This window comes from Wolffia australiana, chromosome 4, assembly GCF_029677425.1.
Source record: "Wolffia australiana isolate 7733 chromosome 4, ASM2967742v1".
NCBI classification, from domain to species: Eukaryota; Viridiplantae; Streptophyta; class Magnoliopsida; order Alismatales; family Araceae; genus Wolffia; species Wolffia australiana.
Genome location: NC_135838.1, coordinates 8,738,267 through 8,752,618, shown reverse-complemented (window position 1 = coordinate 8,752,618; position 14,352 = coordinate 8,738,267). Strand labels below are relative to the sequence as shown.

The 14,352-nt window shown below is 34.6% G+C and overlaps 1 protein-coding gene across 2 annotated transcripts; it reads right to left on the bottom strand.

Moving 5' to 3' along the window:
* Positions 1–8,908: 8,908 nt before the first annotated feature.
* LOC144701837 (YbaK/aminoacyl-tRNA synthetase-associated domain-containing protein) lies at positions 8,909–14,105 on the bottom strand. 2 transcript variants are annotated; one of them, XM_078573618.1, is made up of 12 exons: positions 13,994–14,105; positions 13,365–13,424; positions 13,214–13,267; positions 13,067–13,127; positions 12,844–12,920; positions 12,098–12,147; positions 10,602–10,684; positions 10,003–10,073; positions 9,784–9,940; positions 9,448–9,566; positions 9,288–9,392; positions 8,909–9,203 (listed from the first exon to the last, which is right to left on the bottom strand). In XM_078573618.1, exons 1-12 carry the CDS (start codon positions 14,036–14,038, stop codon positions 9,108–9,110), a joined length of 978 nt encoding a protein of 325 aa, XP_078429744.1. In that variant the 5' UTR covers positions 14,039–14,105; the 3' UTR covers positions 8,909–9,107. The 2 variants fall into 2 exon arrangements, with proteins under 2 accessions (XP_078429744.1, XP_078429745.1); XM_078573619.1 differs by having other exon boundaries at positions 9,288–9,383; positions 13,994–14,104.
* Positions 14,106–14,352: the final 247 nt, after the last annotated feature.

The window sequence follows — 14,352 nt, the reverse complement described above, 5'->3', positions numbered from 1 at the left end:
AATTAAATATTTAATAAAGTTTAATATGAATTAAATGTTTTAAACTTTAACACTTTGATTTAATAATGCTTAGTTAAATTGCTGAAAAAGAAGCAACTTAAATATGATTTAATAATTTTTAATTTACAACTAAATATTTTAGTCATATTTAATAAGAATAGAATATTTTAAAATATACTACTATGATTTAATAATGCTTAATAAAATTGCTTAAAAACATCGAATACATATGATTTAATAATGTTTCATTTATAGTTAACTATTTAATAATGTTTACAACATATATTATGAACCAAATATTATATAATGTTTAATATTTAAAATAAATATATAATTAAAAATTTTATAATGTTTAATATAAATTAAATATTTTAAATTTTAATACTATTGTTTAATAATGCTTAGTAAAATTTCTTAAAAAACAACGAATTAAATATGATTCAATTATATTTATTTTTGAATTAAATAATTAATAATGTTTAGCACAAATATTATGAAATAACTGTAAAATAATGTTTACCATTTTAAAAAATATAGAATTAAATATTTAATAAAGTTTAATACGAATTAAATGTTTTAAACTTTAACGCTATGATTTAATAATGTTTTATTAAATTGCTTAAAAAATAGCGAATTAAATATGATTCAATTATGTTTATTTTAGAATTAAATAATTAATAATGTTTACCACAAATATTATGAAATAACTATAAAATAATGTTTACCATTTTAAAAAATATAGAATTAAATATTTAATAAAGTTTAATGTGAATTAAATGTTTTAAACTTCAACACTATGATTTAATGGTGTTTAATTAAATTGTTTAAAAAATAGCCACTTAAGTATGATTTGATAATGTTTAATTTAGAATTAAACATTTTATAATGTTTAACACAAATATTATGAATTATATATTAAATATTGTTGAATAACATCATTTTAAAAAATCCGAAAATGTGTGAATTCAGTGCGGTGTGTGGTGCGTTTATGCGCACATAACCATACCGCCCACAGCGGTGCAAGTACGAGGTATTTATGAAAGTACGCGGTGCAAGTACGCAGTGCAAGTACGAGGTATTTCATTGTACATATCAGTTATCATATTATACTTACTAATATATCTCATCACCTCTTTTTTGTTAATTCTTAATGCAAATATTCATAATTATGAAGTCCAAATTTAGGGTTTTACGTCATTGGTTTAATTCAGACTTAATCGAAAGTATTTATGAAAAATTTACGCTTGAACACTCTATAATTAATATGGGGCAAGTACAAGGTAGATCCATAGCGAGGCAGAAATTTCATTTTAGAATTTTTCAAGCTTTAAATAAACAAAATGAGTTTAAAAGAGTTACATATAATTTATGGGATTTTTCTGTATTTTTAGGAATTTTTTTGTGATTTAAATTGTAGCACACAAATACAAAGAAAAGCACTAAATATTTTTACCATTATACCTACTTTTAATTAATGCCCAAATTGGAAATAACTATTTTTAAAACTTTTCTAGATTTTAAATTACACCAAAAACCACTCAAAATAATAAAAGTGAGAGCTAGAGATTTTTTAGAACTTTTTAAATGTTAAAATCACTAAAAATTGATTATATTTGTTTGAGGGATTTTCCTGATTTTTGTTACAATTTTTTATTCATAAAATATTTTTTCCTGATTTGTTCTTGTCTTTTAAATGCAGCAAATGACATAATTACCTGCTCCGGGGAATGTCATTGACAGTAGTGGAGCGGCAGTGGTGGTGGCGATTTCGGCCTTTGTGGTCACGAGGCCTAGTCTGGCCCAAGTAGCGTGGTCTCAGGCGCCGTTGGGTGCATATCCTGCCTGTGCGCGGGACTGTGGGTGTAAGGGCGTTGCTGCCACACATGTTGCACATCAGCAAATGATGGTGGCGAGAACAAAAATCCAAAAACTCTTAACATAAAAAGATAAAATTCATGTGTGACTTTTTGGAGTTTGAAATGGGAAATGGCGGAGGATATAAACAGAGATATTGATAGATTTAGGGAGAGCCAATAACTAATCTAGAGAGAGAAAATGTCAAAATGAGGAGATATAGAGAGAAAATGAAGAAAGGTTATACAAGGAGTTGGATATGGAACATGAAGGTCCAAATGGAGGATATTTTCAATAAACTAGGGATATGGATGAAGGTTTAGAGAGAGAATAAATTTATTGCAGAGAGATAAAGTAGGGAAAATGAGTGTTTAGAGTGAGAAAGTGATGGATAGAGAATGGTGGTAAAATGGAAATCTAGGTTCCTAAAATCTCTATGAAAGTTTGGTGAGCCCTCAATGCTTCCTCCCATGCTTGGATCCTTAGATTTTGCAAGGGTCCGGCATTTTTCAATGTAAATATGAGAAGAGATTGAATGAAAACTTCAACAAACTTACATCAAGCAGGTTGAACAACCTGGATTCTGAAAAGGCCTTGTCTTACTGGCCATTCACTTTCTAGAGCACGCCCAAAATGAGGGAAAATGAGGGAGAAAAAGAGTATTTGTACATAGGAAGAATTATTAAAATACCCCTTTGTGCATTTTCCATTCTATTTTGCTTCTTTCTCTTCATTGCTTGAGAGTTTCCCCTTGTAATCTTCAACTTCTTTCTTTGTAACTATTTTAAGAGCCCAATGGGTAGGCCAGGTCGTCGCCCATCTCCTCTGATTTCTCTTACAAAGGGTTACAACACCCTTTGCTCCTTTCAAAACCCTTTTGAGAAACACAAGACTATCAAAAATTCTCCAACTCTTTGAGAATTATATCTTCTCATTCCTTTAAATTTCTGCACGTGTGAAACTATAAAATACTCATCAGTACTAAAACTACTTGAATTCAAAGAAGTCGTTGAGCTTAGTAAAAAATAACCATAATGTGAAAAAAATGGAATTTATAGCTAACGCATAAATATGTAGTTAATTAAGATTATAACATGATAAACTCTAAATTAATAATACGAGAATATCTAAAATGTCTGTACAAACCCATGCATTTAACAAGTTATCACTATATTAACCTCATTTGCAATTATAGTCCATCAATTCATTGCAACACTCTACTTCCTCACTATTCCTGATTTCTACAAAAATACTACCCCTAAGAAAGTAATATAAATAATAGCATCTATTATTTCTCCTTATTTTTTATTGTTCCTAATATCATCTAGTATCACTTATTATAATATAGTATCTTAAAGTTTTCTCCCACTTGTTACTCCCTTTACTGTTATTACTTATATCTTCTATTATCCTAGTATACATAATTCCTTTAAATGATCATTTCATCATATTAGTGGTCCTAACCCTTATTCAATCATTAGATTGAACTCTAAATGCCAGTTCGTATGGAGACAACCTGGCTCCCAATATAAATTCAAGTGAGGTTACATGATTATAAATTTTACTTGATTTGGGTGAATTAATATACAACGATAGTAAATTAACATCCTAATTTTTTACATTAATTTGAGTTTGACACAAAAAATATTCTTGGTTTCTTCTAGGATACTTGAGCAAGTGAAGCACAATAATTGGTATTGTAAAAATAGTTTCACCACAATGGAAACTTGGGTAACATTTACAATGTCATGCATGTTACCAGATAAAAAAAAATGTATCATGAAAGCGAGATAATGATGAAATGCAAGTAGTGATAGAAAGGGGTATCATAATGCACTATGAAAGGCCTGAAGTTTGTGTTTATATAAGCACCATTAGATGCAATTAGTAACACATATACTGTTACCAGTGTATTGCAAAAAATATTTCGTCACTTTGGGGGTACGGACTTTTGTCACACGCATAACATTATACAATGAATCATCAATGGTCATGCATATTCACATAATTAGATGAATAATCAATGTATCATATTCATCATTAATCTTTTAGTGAGAAATCAATGTATCATATTCACATGAGTAGATGAATAATCATTGTATCATAATGAGCTCAACTCTTAAATTCCTATAAGTGTGCCAAATTCATCTTGAAATTTTTAAAGTATTTTTAGGTATGATAAATACATGTTTAGAAATAACATCTTTTATTAAATACTTCTATGGTGATGAGAGATGGAAGATATTTTATGAGGTTTAGAAATGTGGCATGCTTTGACTGTCCTATTCTGCTAGTGTGTTTTTGTCATCACAAAGTGATTTAAAGTCATTTTCATTTTTTAAAATATATATTTCTTGGACCTTATAAACGTTATTTTGTCATTATCGTATCTTATTTACCACCACCTAGGAATGTTCAGTGGTGAAGTCTGAAAATTTGCTTTGCTGTGCAAATTTCTTGGTCGCACCAAAGTCCCTTGTGCAATGTGTAGTGTGACATTGTGCAGAAAGTTCATTTTTCACATCGCAAAATTTTACACAAGTCATTGCCACAGAGAGAGGAAGGTAAGAACCTGAGAAAGAGAGGGAGGAATAAAGATGAGATAGAGAAAAGCGATAACGATAAAGAGAGAGATAGAGAGAGACTGACAGAAGGAGAGAGGGAGGGAGGGAGGGGAAAGAGAGGGAGAGAGGAGCTATCAACATGGAGAGAATGCCGCGCAAGAGAGAAAAAATGAATATAGAGAGAAATAGATGGATAGAGAGCAGAATAGAGAAAGAAGATGGTATAGAGAGAGAAGAGTGATAGAGATATGGAGAGAAACATGAGAGTGATGAAGACTGAGAGGAAGAGAGAGAAGTGAAAGGAAGAAAGAAAAGAGTGGTAGAGAATACAGTTAAGAGTGTGAGGGAGAGAGAGAATAGCAATAGAGATTAGAGGGTGAGAAGTAGAGAGAGAGAGGAGAATAGGAGAGAGATAGGAACAATAGAGAGAGAGGGGGATAGAGAAGAGTGATAGAAAGTGAGAGGAAAAGAGAGAACTGGTAAAGAGAGAGGAGCAATAAACAGAGAGAGAGAGGGGAGATAAAAGACTATTAGAGTGTGAAGGGAGAGAGGAGCGATAGAGAGTGAAAGAAAAGCAAGAGAGACAAAGAAAGTGGGAGACAGAGAAGAGATATAGAGAGTGAGAGGGAGAGCGGAGCAATAGAGAACAACAAAAGCAATACAGAGTGAGAGAGAAGTGATGGATAGAAATGAAGAGGGAGAAAAAAATCTATAGAGATGGAGAAGAGAAATAGAGAGTGATAGAGAGAAAGATAGAGGGAGAGAGATGATCGATAGAGAGGGAGAAGATCAATAGAGAGTCATAGAGACAGCATGGACTAGTATAGAGAGAAATAAAACTGTAGCAAGAAGCGAGAGAGAGAGACAGAAAGACTGAAAGAAAGCTAGATGATAGGAGCAAGTGAGATAGAGAGTGGGACAGAGAAGAGCTAGAGATAGAGATAATAACAACTGAATGCGGGAGAAAAGGGTTTGGGAGATAAAGCAGGTGTGAGAGGGAGAAGAGAAAAATTGAGAGATGGAGAGAAGAGAGGGTGAGATAGAGGGACAAAAGGGTGAGCAAGTTGGAGAGGGAGCAAAAAAAATTGTAATTTTTATTTAAATTTTCACAGAGGTGCACATTCACACCGCACAGGCATCTATGCATTGTGTGGTGCGATTAATCTTGCGTGTGCGGGATGGGAGGTTTGCAGGTCGAAGCTGGCTGTATAGCACACTAAAATCGCACCAATCACTTGAAATGCAGTACGCTACCATGGCACAAAGAATGTGCACTACTCATTTTTCTATCATCTTATTAGCATGAAATTGGGTGAATAAATAATGGGACTAGCTCAAATTTTTATGAACAGATAATTTTTTTGAAAAAAAAAAATTAAGCCCACAGTGCTCCCTCAAAGGGGACTTTATTAGCATATGGATGTGGGAGCCGATTATGGCTCAGCAAGCTAGCGAAAGTGAAAATGGTGGATCACTTAGATCTCATCAACTAGCTCGTGGGATCATATCAGATTGACAAGCAAAACAGTTTTGACATGGATATTCTGAAAGAAGGCTTACACAATATGCTAAATGGCCTGAATCAACTTTTATGATGCTGAACTTCATGGTTGTTTCAAGGGACACTAATTAGGCTTGTGTGGCTCTGATCAGAATGTTAGATTTTCACTGTATTGAGAGTTTCCTGCCCCCATTTCATTCTTTCATGGTTATCATCTTTGACATCACTGTACGTCATCAACTATATACCTTCAGCTAGAGCATGTATTTTGTGTTTTCTTAAACACTGATGATGTGAACTTTTGAGGATAATATTTTTCCAGGGGTGCTTCTAGGAGGGATAAAATTAACCAGAAATCAAGGGCATTGCTATCAAAAAGATTTGGCGGCAACTTAAAGTCCAGCATGAATACATCAAGTATTGAGTGGCATTTAGGTTAGCATATTACTTAAAATAATATAATTCTGTAATAAAATTTATACATTAGAAACTATTTAGATTCATCAATCGAATATTTTATATTCTCTTTTCATTTCCCGTTTTTAGATTTTGAACCAACTTTCAGTGTTACTCTTTTTATTTGTCTGGTCAACGAAAAAGCTAATCCATGGTCCTCTCCTCCCATGAAAATTGCATGAGGTTGATTAAGGTCTTACAATCCCCATTTGTCAATATCATACTCATCATACAAAAAAGTTGTCATTTTTATGACTAAATCTATCCCTATAGATTTGATGATGACTTAATTATGAAACCTAAAATATATTGAGAATAAATTAATCTGACAGATCTTAACAAAAGCCAATGTTCCCATATATATGAAAATCATCTTCAGAATTGATTCTCGCTTTGAAAATGAATCACCACTCGTCAAATAACTACATTGGATGATTCATATAGGCACATAGAATACTTCACCATTATTTATAATATGAACTCATTTGAGAACATTCCACGAGAGACTTTGAAGATAAGTTTTTGAATCTCTCTGAAAGACATAAGGAAAGGTGGCTGGCGAAACTATCTCTAGAGTTCACCACCTGGGAGAAATGGAAGCAAATTTTCACCAGTAAAGACTTTCTGGAGAGTAGGATGAATCCTTTAGAAAAATAGGTTCAAGAATTCACACACATAAAGTGGGACATGCGATCAGTAATGGTACAGGATGATGGACTACACAACATAATGCACATGCAATAAATTACCTAAATATGAGTTAGTCTAAATCTTCAGTGAAGGACTCAATAATACTGATGGCACGTCTATATAATGCTTAGTGGAATGAATTTTATGAAGTAGGAGGATGAATATTCATGTCTAATTGAGACAGTTGATGAAATCAATGAATACATACAATGACGTAGTGAATTAGGATGATATCATAATATAATGATCAATAATATTTAAATGTATATATTATAAATATTCCTCTTTAATGGATAGTCATGATGGACATCAAAGTATAAGATAATAATAGAACTATTTATCTTACTTATAAGATAGGTATTGTGGATCTTGTGGCCATTAATAAGGACAAATGGTGGGCTCTCTTTCAAGAAAGTGTTAACTAATTGATCTGCAATAACCTCGGCATGCTATTATACCTAAATGCCAATCAAGGTGATTCTATGTCATGATTATTTAAGTCATCCATTGATCTCAGATGCCAAGTACATTTTGTAAACTGACAATCAAGTTTTTTTCGATTTGTGAGTCTCCAACCATGGATTCAAATGAGTCTTAACTCCGATATTGTGAAAACATAGAGAGGTAATGACTTGTTAAGACGGGGTGATCTCCCCTCAATAGGCAAGTAGATTAACTCAAGATAGATTATGCAGCTTAATCTCTAAACAAGGTAGTGAGGAAATTGAAGAAGGTATTCTTCAATGATCCCTACTACGCATCAATACTAATTGAACAATGGATTATGGTTGGGCGATTAACAATACCTTAAGGTGTTCATGAGTCTCACGAGGTGTATTATACATATATGGTAACAAATGACAATAAAGGTTTCATGTGAGAGTTTGAACATTACTATGTATCTTTTAGAACAGAAGGTGTGGCTAGCCACCCAACAAGCTCAAAATTTAACATGTCAATCGGGCTAAATCAATCTTAAATTTATTGATTCATATATTGATAAAGTTAGTTAATAAGGTTGGTTTATAATTATCACTAAGCCACTAAATGTATTAATTGGAATGATAGAGGGTCACACTCATAAGATTATGGCAGCATTGGTGAATATTCTTTTACTTCATGGATTTTTATAAAGAAACTTAAGTGACTCCCTTCCCCTTTGTCACTTCTCAGTATTGTCCATTCATTTTAGACACCAAGGCCAGCCAAAGCTGGGCACTCCCTTCCCCTTTGTCACTTCTCAGTATTGTCCATTCCTTCGAAAAAACTTTCTTCATGCTGAGAAGATCTATAAGAGCTTTAAAAAGAACTAGAGAGGAAAAGAAGTACAGTTCCAGTATCACCTTGATCACATGGATACTTCTAATAGTCGGACACATGAACAACTTCAATACTATCTCCAAGGAACAACAGTGGAACACGCTCCCCACAAGATACATATAATGTATGATGTTTTAAAGATGTGTAGTGTTTTGGAGATCAATTTGGAGTTACTTCTACTACTAAGAATTTTTTTTTCTAACCTTCAACCAAAGCACCAAAAGCCAAGGATAAACTTGTGGTATTTAGAATCCTGTGGTTGGGTGCCCCACCATATTACCCATTTAAACACTTCAAATCCCCTTTTTCACTCAAGTGATGCCTGTATAAAAAGGGGTTTGATGTGCCTGGTTTGAACGGTTTCAAATAAAGTGCCTGGTTTAATCCTCTGATTGTGTAATTAGAACCCTTATGTTTTCTTAATAATAAATGGAATTTATTGCCTTCAATGTCCACCTATGTGAAACAATGGTTGCTATTCACATGACAATGAATCAAAATATATTAACCAAACCTTGTAAAGTGAAAATAATTCAATAGTTCATCAAATTTAACTATGAGAAAATACCTGAAAAATTATGTTTGACAAAGCATGATTTCATTTAATGACATACCAACAAATAGGCATTCTCCTCGTGGTTTTGTCACCAAAAAAGATTCAAATTATTTGGTCCCTAAAAATATAATTTGCCCTCCCTTGTGGAATGAATGAGAGACAACAGCTACCTGCGGGATGGTAAGCTCTGTATCCCCCTGTCAACCGCACACCGTACGCCAGCATGAAACCCTTCTGTGTATGCAGCATTTTTTAACATTATCTGCACCAAAACAAAATGAATGACATTTTAAAATATTATGATTTTTACAATATTTTTAATATGTTCAACAGTCAAATCACTCACAGCGGAGTTTTCTAAATCAGGTCTGATTTTACGGCTGACTTTATCAACTATAGTTTCCACCTTGATTCTGGATTGATCTTGTGAGTCCTTGTTCACCTGCACACTCTATGCCTTTGTGAATTTTCCCTGAACGAGATGAATAGAAAATGCAAAGGATTACCTCGTTAATCAATAAAGAGCATGCCTTATTTATAATATCATCAATGAGTTCTCCCACATTTGTGCCAGTAACTTTCTTCACATCTATCTTGCTTAATCCGGATCGCAAGGAATTATCAACTGGAAAAACATAAAGAATAATAAGAAGATCAAATTAGGGACCGTAACCACGGAAACCTTCACAGAACTAGAGATGTTGCAAAATGAAAGATCTTGATCATTTTTTAAAAGTCCTTGAAATAGTATGGAAAGTATTTAAACTGAAAGTTTTTTGCTATTCTTACAATAATAAAGATAAAAAAGGATGATTCTCACTGAACAATATAAACAAGCTTACCTTCAGGCTTGCCCAACGTTTTCTCCATTTTAGTGCGGTTATTATCTGCTACCTGAGTCAGGGTCACCTTTTCGGGTGCAGAGACAAAAGTGGGTGTCTCGGATGGCACAAGAAAAGCTAGATCCGGAGGCTGGTCCTTGCCCACTGTTGGGTTAGCCTGATAAGATTGAATTTTACCCACGAGATAGTTGGGAGGGTATTTATGTAAGACCAAATTACCTCCAGATCTACATATGCCGGCTTTCGTCCAATTGAGTCCAGAAATTTGTCAAGATCAGGTGTGTTGATCGCTACAAAAGAAAAGTGTTTGAAAATTTCAAAGATCACAGAAAAAATTCATATTTGTGTGAAGTTTATTAATTTTAGATTTCCAAAATTATGAATCTGAAATCTCTCTGAAGGTAAGAGTCTAATACGCTCAACAAAGGTCAGATGAAAATTGGAAATGTAGGAGTAGTGATAAGTGTAAGGGAAAATGAGGCCCCACAATCTGCAGGACAATGTTTTTTGTACCTGCGTATTAACAATTTTTCAGTGCCCGCTTTTTTTATCTTTAAAATTTTCCATAAATCTTAGAAGAGTAATACAAGGTCAGGAATTACTTGTACCACACTTGAGCAACGTTTTTCACGACAGTACGTGTGAGTTATTCATATACCATATTTCAATGGTCTCACCACTATTTTCACAAGGGGATTGCACCTTTAAGTACCCACACAGAGGTGAAAATTTGAAATTAAAAATTACATGAAATTTCAAGAGAAATTCGAAGGTCAAGCCTAAGAGGAAAATGATCCAAATACAAATCAATAACTCACAAATGGTCATCTCATTTGAGAGGGGATGGAAGAAACAGTGCTCGTGGGCTTTAAATCCTTGATCGAGAAGAAAAGAAACAGCTCTGGAAAAAAAAGAATATTAGAAGGAAATGGCATCCAATGTTGAAGAAAAACAAATGTATATTAGAAGTAATCAATGTAATTGTCACAGCTTCACAATAAAAATGTTGAGTTCAACAACTACCATAAGTGGAATTCAACAAAACTGAGGGAAACAATTCGAAGTTTGATTGCAAAGAACAATTTATCAGTAAATAACTGCAAATCGGAATCAAGAAAAAAATGAAATGTCAGGGGAAACGTGATACTAGGTCTTCAGAAATGCAGCTCAACAACTAAAATGTTGGTCTCCACATTTTCAAAAAATATTTTTCACTCTCGAATGAAAATGAAGAAGAAATACATTTATAAATGAATACATAAAAAAATAAGTAAAAAAATGATATGGAAAAAAACCGAGAGGATCCAGAGGTAGAGCTCCAAAGAGTATACGAGAATTAAAATTACTTGAGGCCCTAGGGAACTTTTTAGTCAGCTCCACAGAGAAGTTAAGTGTTACTTGAAGTCTACAGGCAGCTGGAAAGTTACGTCAAAAGTGGAAAACCCAATAGTAGGATAGAGAGAGAGAGAGAGACGGAGAGACAGAGAGACAGAGAGACAGAGAGACAGAGAGACAGAGAGACAGAGACAGAGAGACAGAGAGGGAGAAAATGTCAATAAAAGGCCCAAGCCGGAGCCTGTGGCCCCTCTGGAAGGATCTTCCGGCTAAAAGTCTATGAGCCCTTGACTGCCCTCTGTAAGGGAGAGTTACAAGAATTGAAAGGTTACAAAATTAAGTCGAAAGGTTCAAGATACCCCTGAAAGGTTTTGAGGGTCATAACACTTACATACAGAAGACGCAGCACCAGGAGAAGCAGTAACTGGCACGTGTCCGGAAGGAGACACATGCAGAGAACACTATAAAGAGAGACAAAGGGGGAGAACAGGAGTATCAAAGATTCAAGAAATTTACTGCAAAAGAGAGATGAAATGTGAGGTTGAGGCTGGAGCTGCAGAGTGTACACCTGCAATCCAGAAGGGGAATAATACATTCGGATTCTTCCAAATCTCCTATCATCTATACTTCCTCTCTACCGTTGTGTGATTCCGATCACTGTTCTCACCACATAATTTTTAAATATACTTTCATCTTTGGTGATTTGGATTATTGATCTACTGAGATCCGGTCATGTTACCTATATGATACTTGGTGCAGTAGTAAAGTCGAATCAATAGAAAAGCAACAAAGACGCATTTTCTTCAAGCACCAAAATGATTACATATTAACACCATCTAAGGGGAACACAGCCAGATCAGAATTTATTTTTTTGACATAATAAAAGGTAACAATGAGTTTGAAGGAGAACCACGTAAAGAAACAAAAAAGTAAAATTGAGCACATGGCTTAACCTAAGGATAGATATAAATCCATATACCTTGCCGATTCATTGATCAAAGCAAACGGAGTAACACATCCCAACGGCACCTGGCAGTTTCATATAAACATGCGAAAACATTAAAACAAAATTAAAAACCTAAATGACATAAAGTAAGGAGGAAAAGAGAAATAAAAAACCAATTACCATGTTGATAGTATAAGAGTCTTTAGTTTATATGATAAAAGTTATGCACAAGTTTAGTTAAAAAAAAAACGATCATGCACAAGTTGACGTAATAATAAAATAAAACTTTGCACCAATCAACCAGGTGCAATAGTTAAATGATTATCTTGGCAAAAATAGAGTCATAAAGGGGACAATAAGTTGTGCTGAAATAACTGCATGATGTACAATAAAAGATTATTGTACATGGTTAGGTGATTTCCTTCTAAAAGTCTTTATTTCATGCTATATTTCATAAAATAAAGAATATAGAAAGCGTATGAATATATTTCATAGAAATTCTCCATTTCATCAGCGTTTCATTGCAAAGTAAGAAATAACGGAGACAGCATGAAAAGGATTCTGAGACGTGAGAAAAAAATGCGAATCCAAACAGGTTTCCAAACATGCCGGCCATCACTGCTACTCACTCTTTTTCAGGAACAACACTGCGTGTCATGTGTAACAAAGCATTTGAACTTAGAATGTTAAGATCAAGCCAGTAACCGCAGAAAAACAAAAATACTATCCAGGACCAAGAAAAACACTGATTAACAACACAGAGAGAGATGAACTAACACCTGAAGAATCTCTTGTAAAGCTTCCTCAGGAGCCATTCGAAGGCCTCCCTTCCCCAAACCCAGGCGTTGGGACATAACTGACAATTTAATTTATTTATCGAAGAGTCAAAATAAACATTCGTAGGGGAAATAACGATGTCAACTTATGTAAGTAATTAAAATATTCAACTTATGTAGACTGTTGAAGCGACGAAGATCTGCAAAATGATGCCACCAGATGTACCTTTTAAATCAACATTGGTACCAGACAGGGCCGAAACAACGTAGTACCTGTGCTTTTTATCCTAAAATCAAGGATAAATGATAAAGAATCGACAATCAGTAAGAGAATTGAAAAGAGGACAACAAATGGTTTTCACTCGTCCCTTACTTTCAAGAACAGGTTTTTGCTCAATGCTCCGCCTAAGTGCCCAACGTATTTTGCCTGGGAAAAATTGGCAGGTGCGAAAAATGTATCAATTATGATATTTCTTCTGCAATTGAGTGCCACCAATGAACTCGATCATGTTGATCACAGCTACCTGGGCCTCAACTGTCAATACAGCAGGATGATCATACGTCTCAAATTGAATGTGCAGCTCCTAAAACAACACCAGGAATAACGACGCCATAAGAAAAGAGTTAACTAACAAATAAAAAGCAAATCTACACAAAGATTCCATTTCCAAAAACATGACAAACACAGAGAGTCGTGAGAGATGCTGTTTTATTCAAAACTACAGAGATGGATTATGAGAGGCCAAAGCAAAACAGTTGAATCAAACATGAAAACAGTTCAATGAGAGGCCAAAGCACTGTAAACATTAAAAGTCCGAAATTATATCTATTTCCCATATATAAAGTAGAAGGGCCATCAACTCGAGAACAACCCGAGACTATCAACGAGCGAGCAGTAAAAGTATCCAATTCCATTAAAAACTAAAGAAAATGGACAAATTTCAACGGAAAGATCTACTCTAAACTTGGCCCAGAGCATTTTCTACAACATTCGTCCCTAGTAACGGCGGAGAAATTGGCGCTTAACACCATCTTTCTTGCAAACACAGAGCGATCGCCCCTATCATCAATCATCATCCAAGTTCTCCACAAATAAATAATGTCCACTGATGCACAAACAAGGAAGAGATATGAGCTGTGAAGCCATGAAAACCTGCAGGCGAGCCAGAAGCTTCTCCTTCCCGTTCCCGACGGCCATCCCTAATCCCTCCCTCTCTGCGCAGAAGACTCGGGCAATAAGGAAATGATGGCGAGTGAGCTTATTAGTCCATAGACGTGTTAAACAAGTTCAGGCACGCGGACGGGACGGTCTTCTCATCCTGAGACGAACAATGCGTCCCGTCCCGAGGTTCGGGTAGTCTCCCCGGGATGAAAACGCGTCCCGTCCGGGGGCCCTGGACGGCGGACGATTTAGAACGGACGAACATTTTAGTTTATTTTTTCAGTGTAATTATTTTTTGGTGTTAATTTTTTTCCCACAAATTGACTTACTCTCAGGACTGAGGCAGGACT

What these genes read in the sequence shown, in the direction of transcription:
- LOC144701837 (XM_078573618.1), bottom strand. Translation starts at nt 14,038, where the DNA reads ATGGCCGTCGGGAACGGGAAGGAGAAGCTTCTGGCTCGCCTGCAG. An exon ending in TACCAATGTTGATTTAAAAG is followed by an intron (nt 12,921 to 13,066) that starts GTACATCTGGTG and finishes TTAAATTGTCAG; the next exon opens with TTATGTCCCAACGCCTGGGT. An exon ending in CGGCATATGTAGATCTGGAG is followed by an intron (nt 9,941 to 10,002) that starts GTAATTTGGTCT and finishes CAATCTTATCAG; the next exon opens with GCTAACCCAACAGTGGGCAA.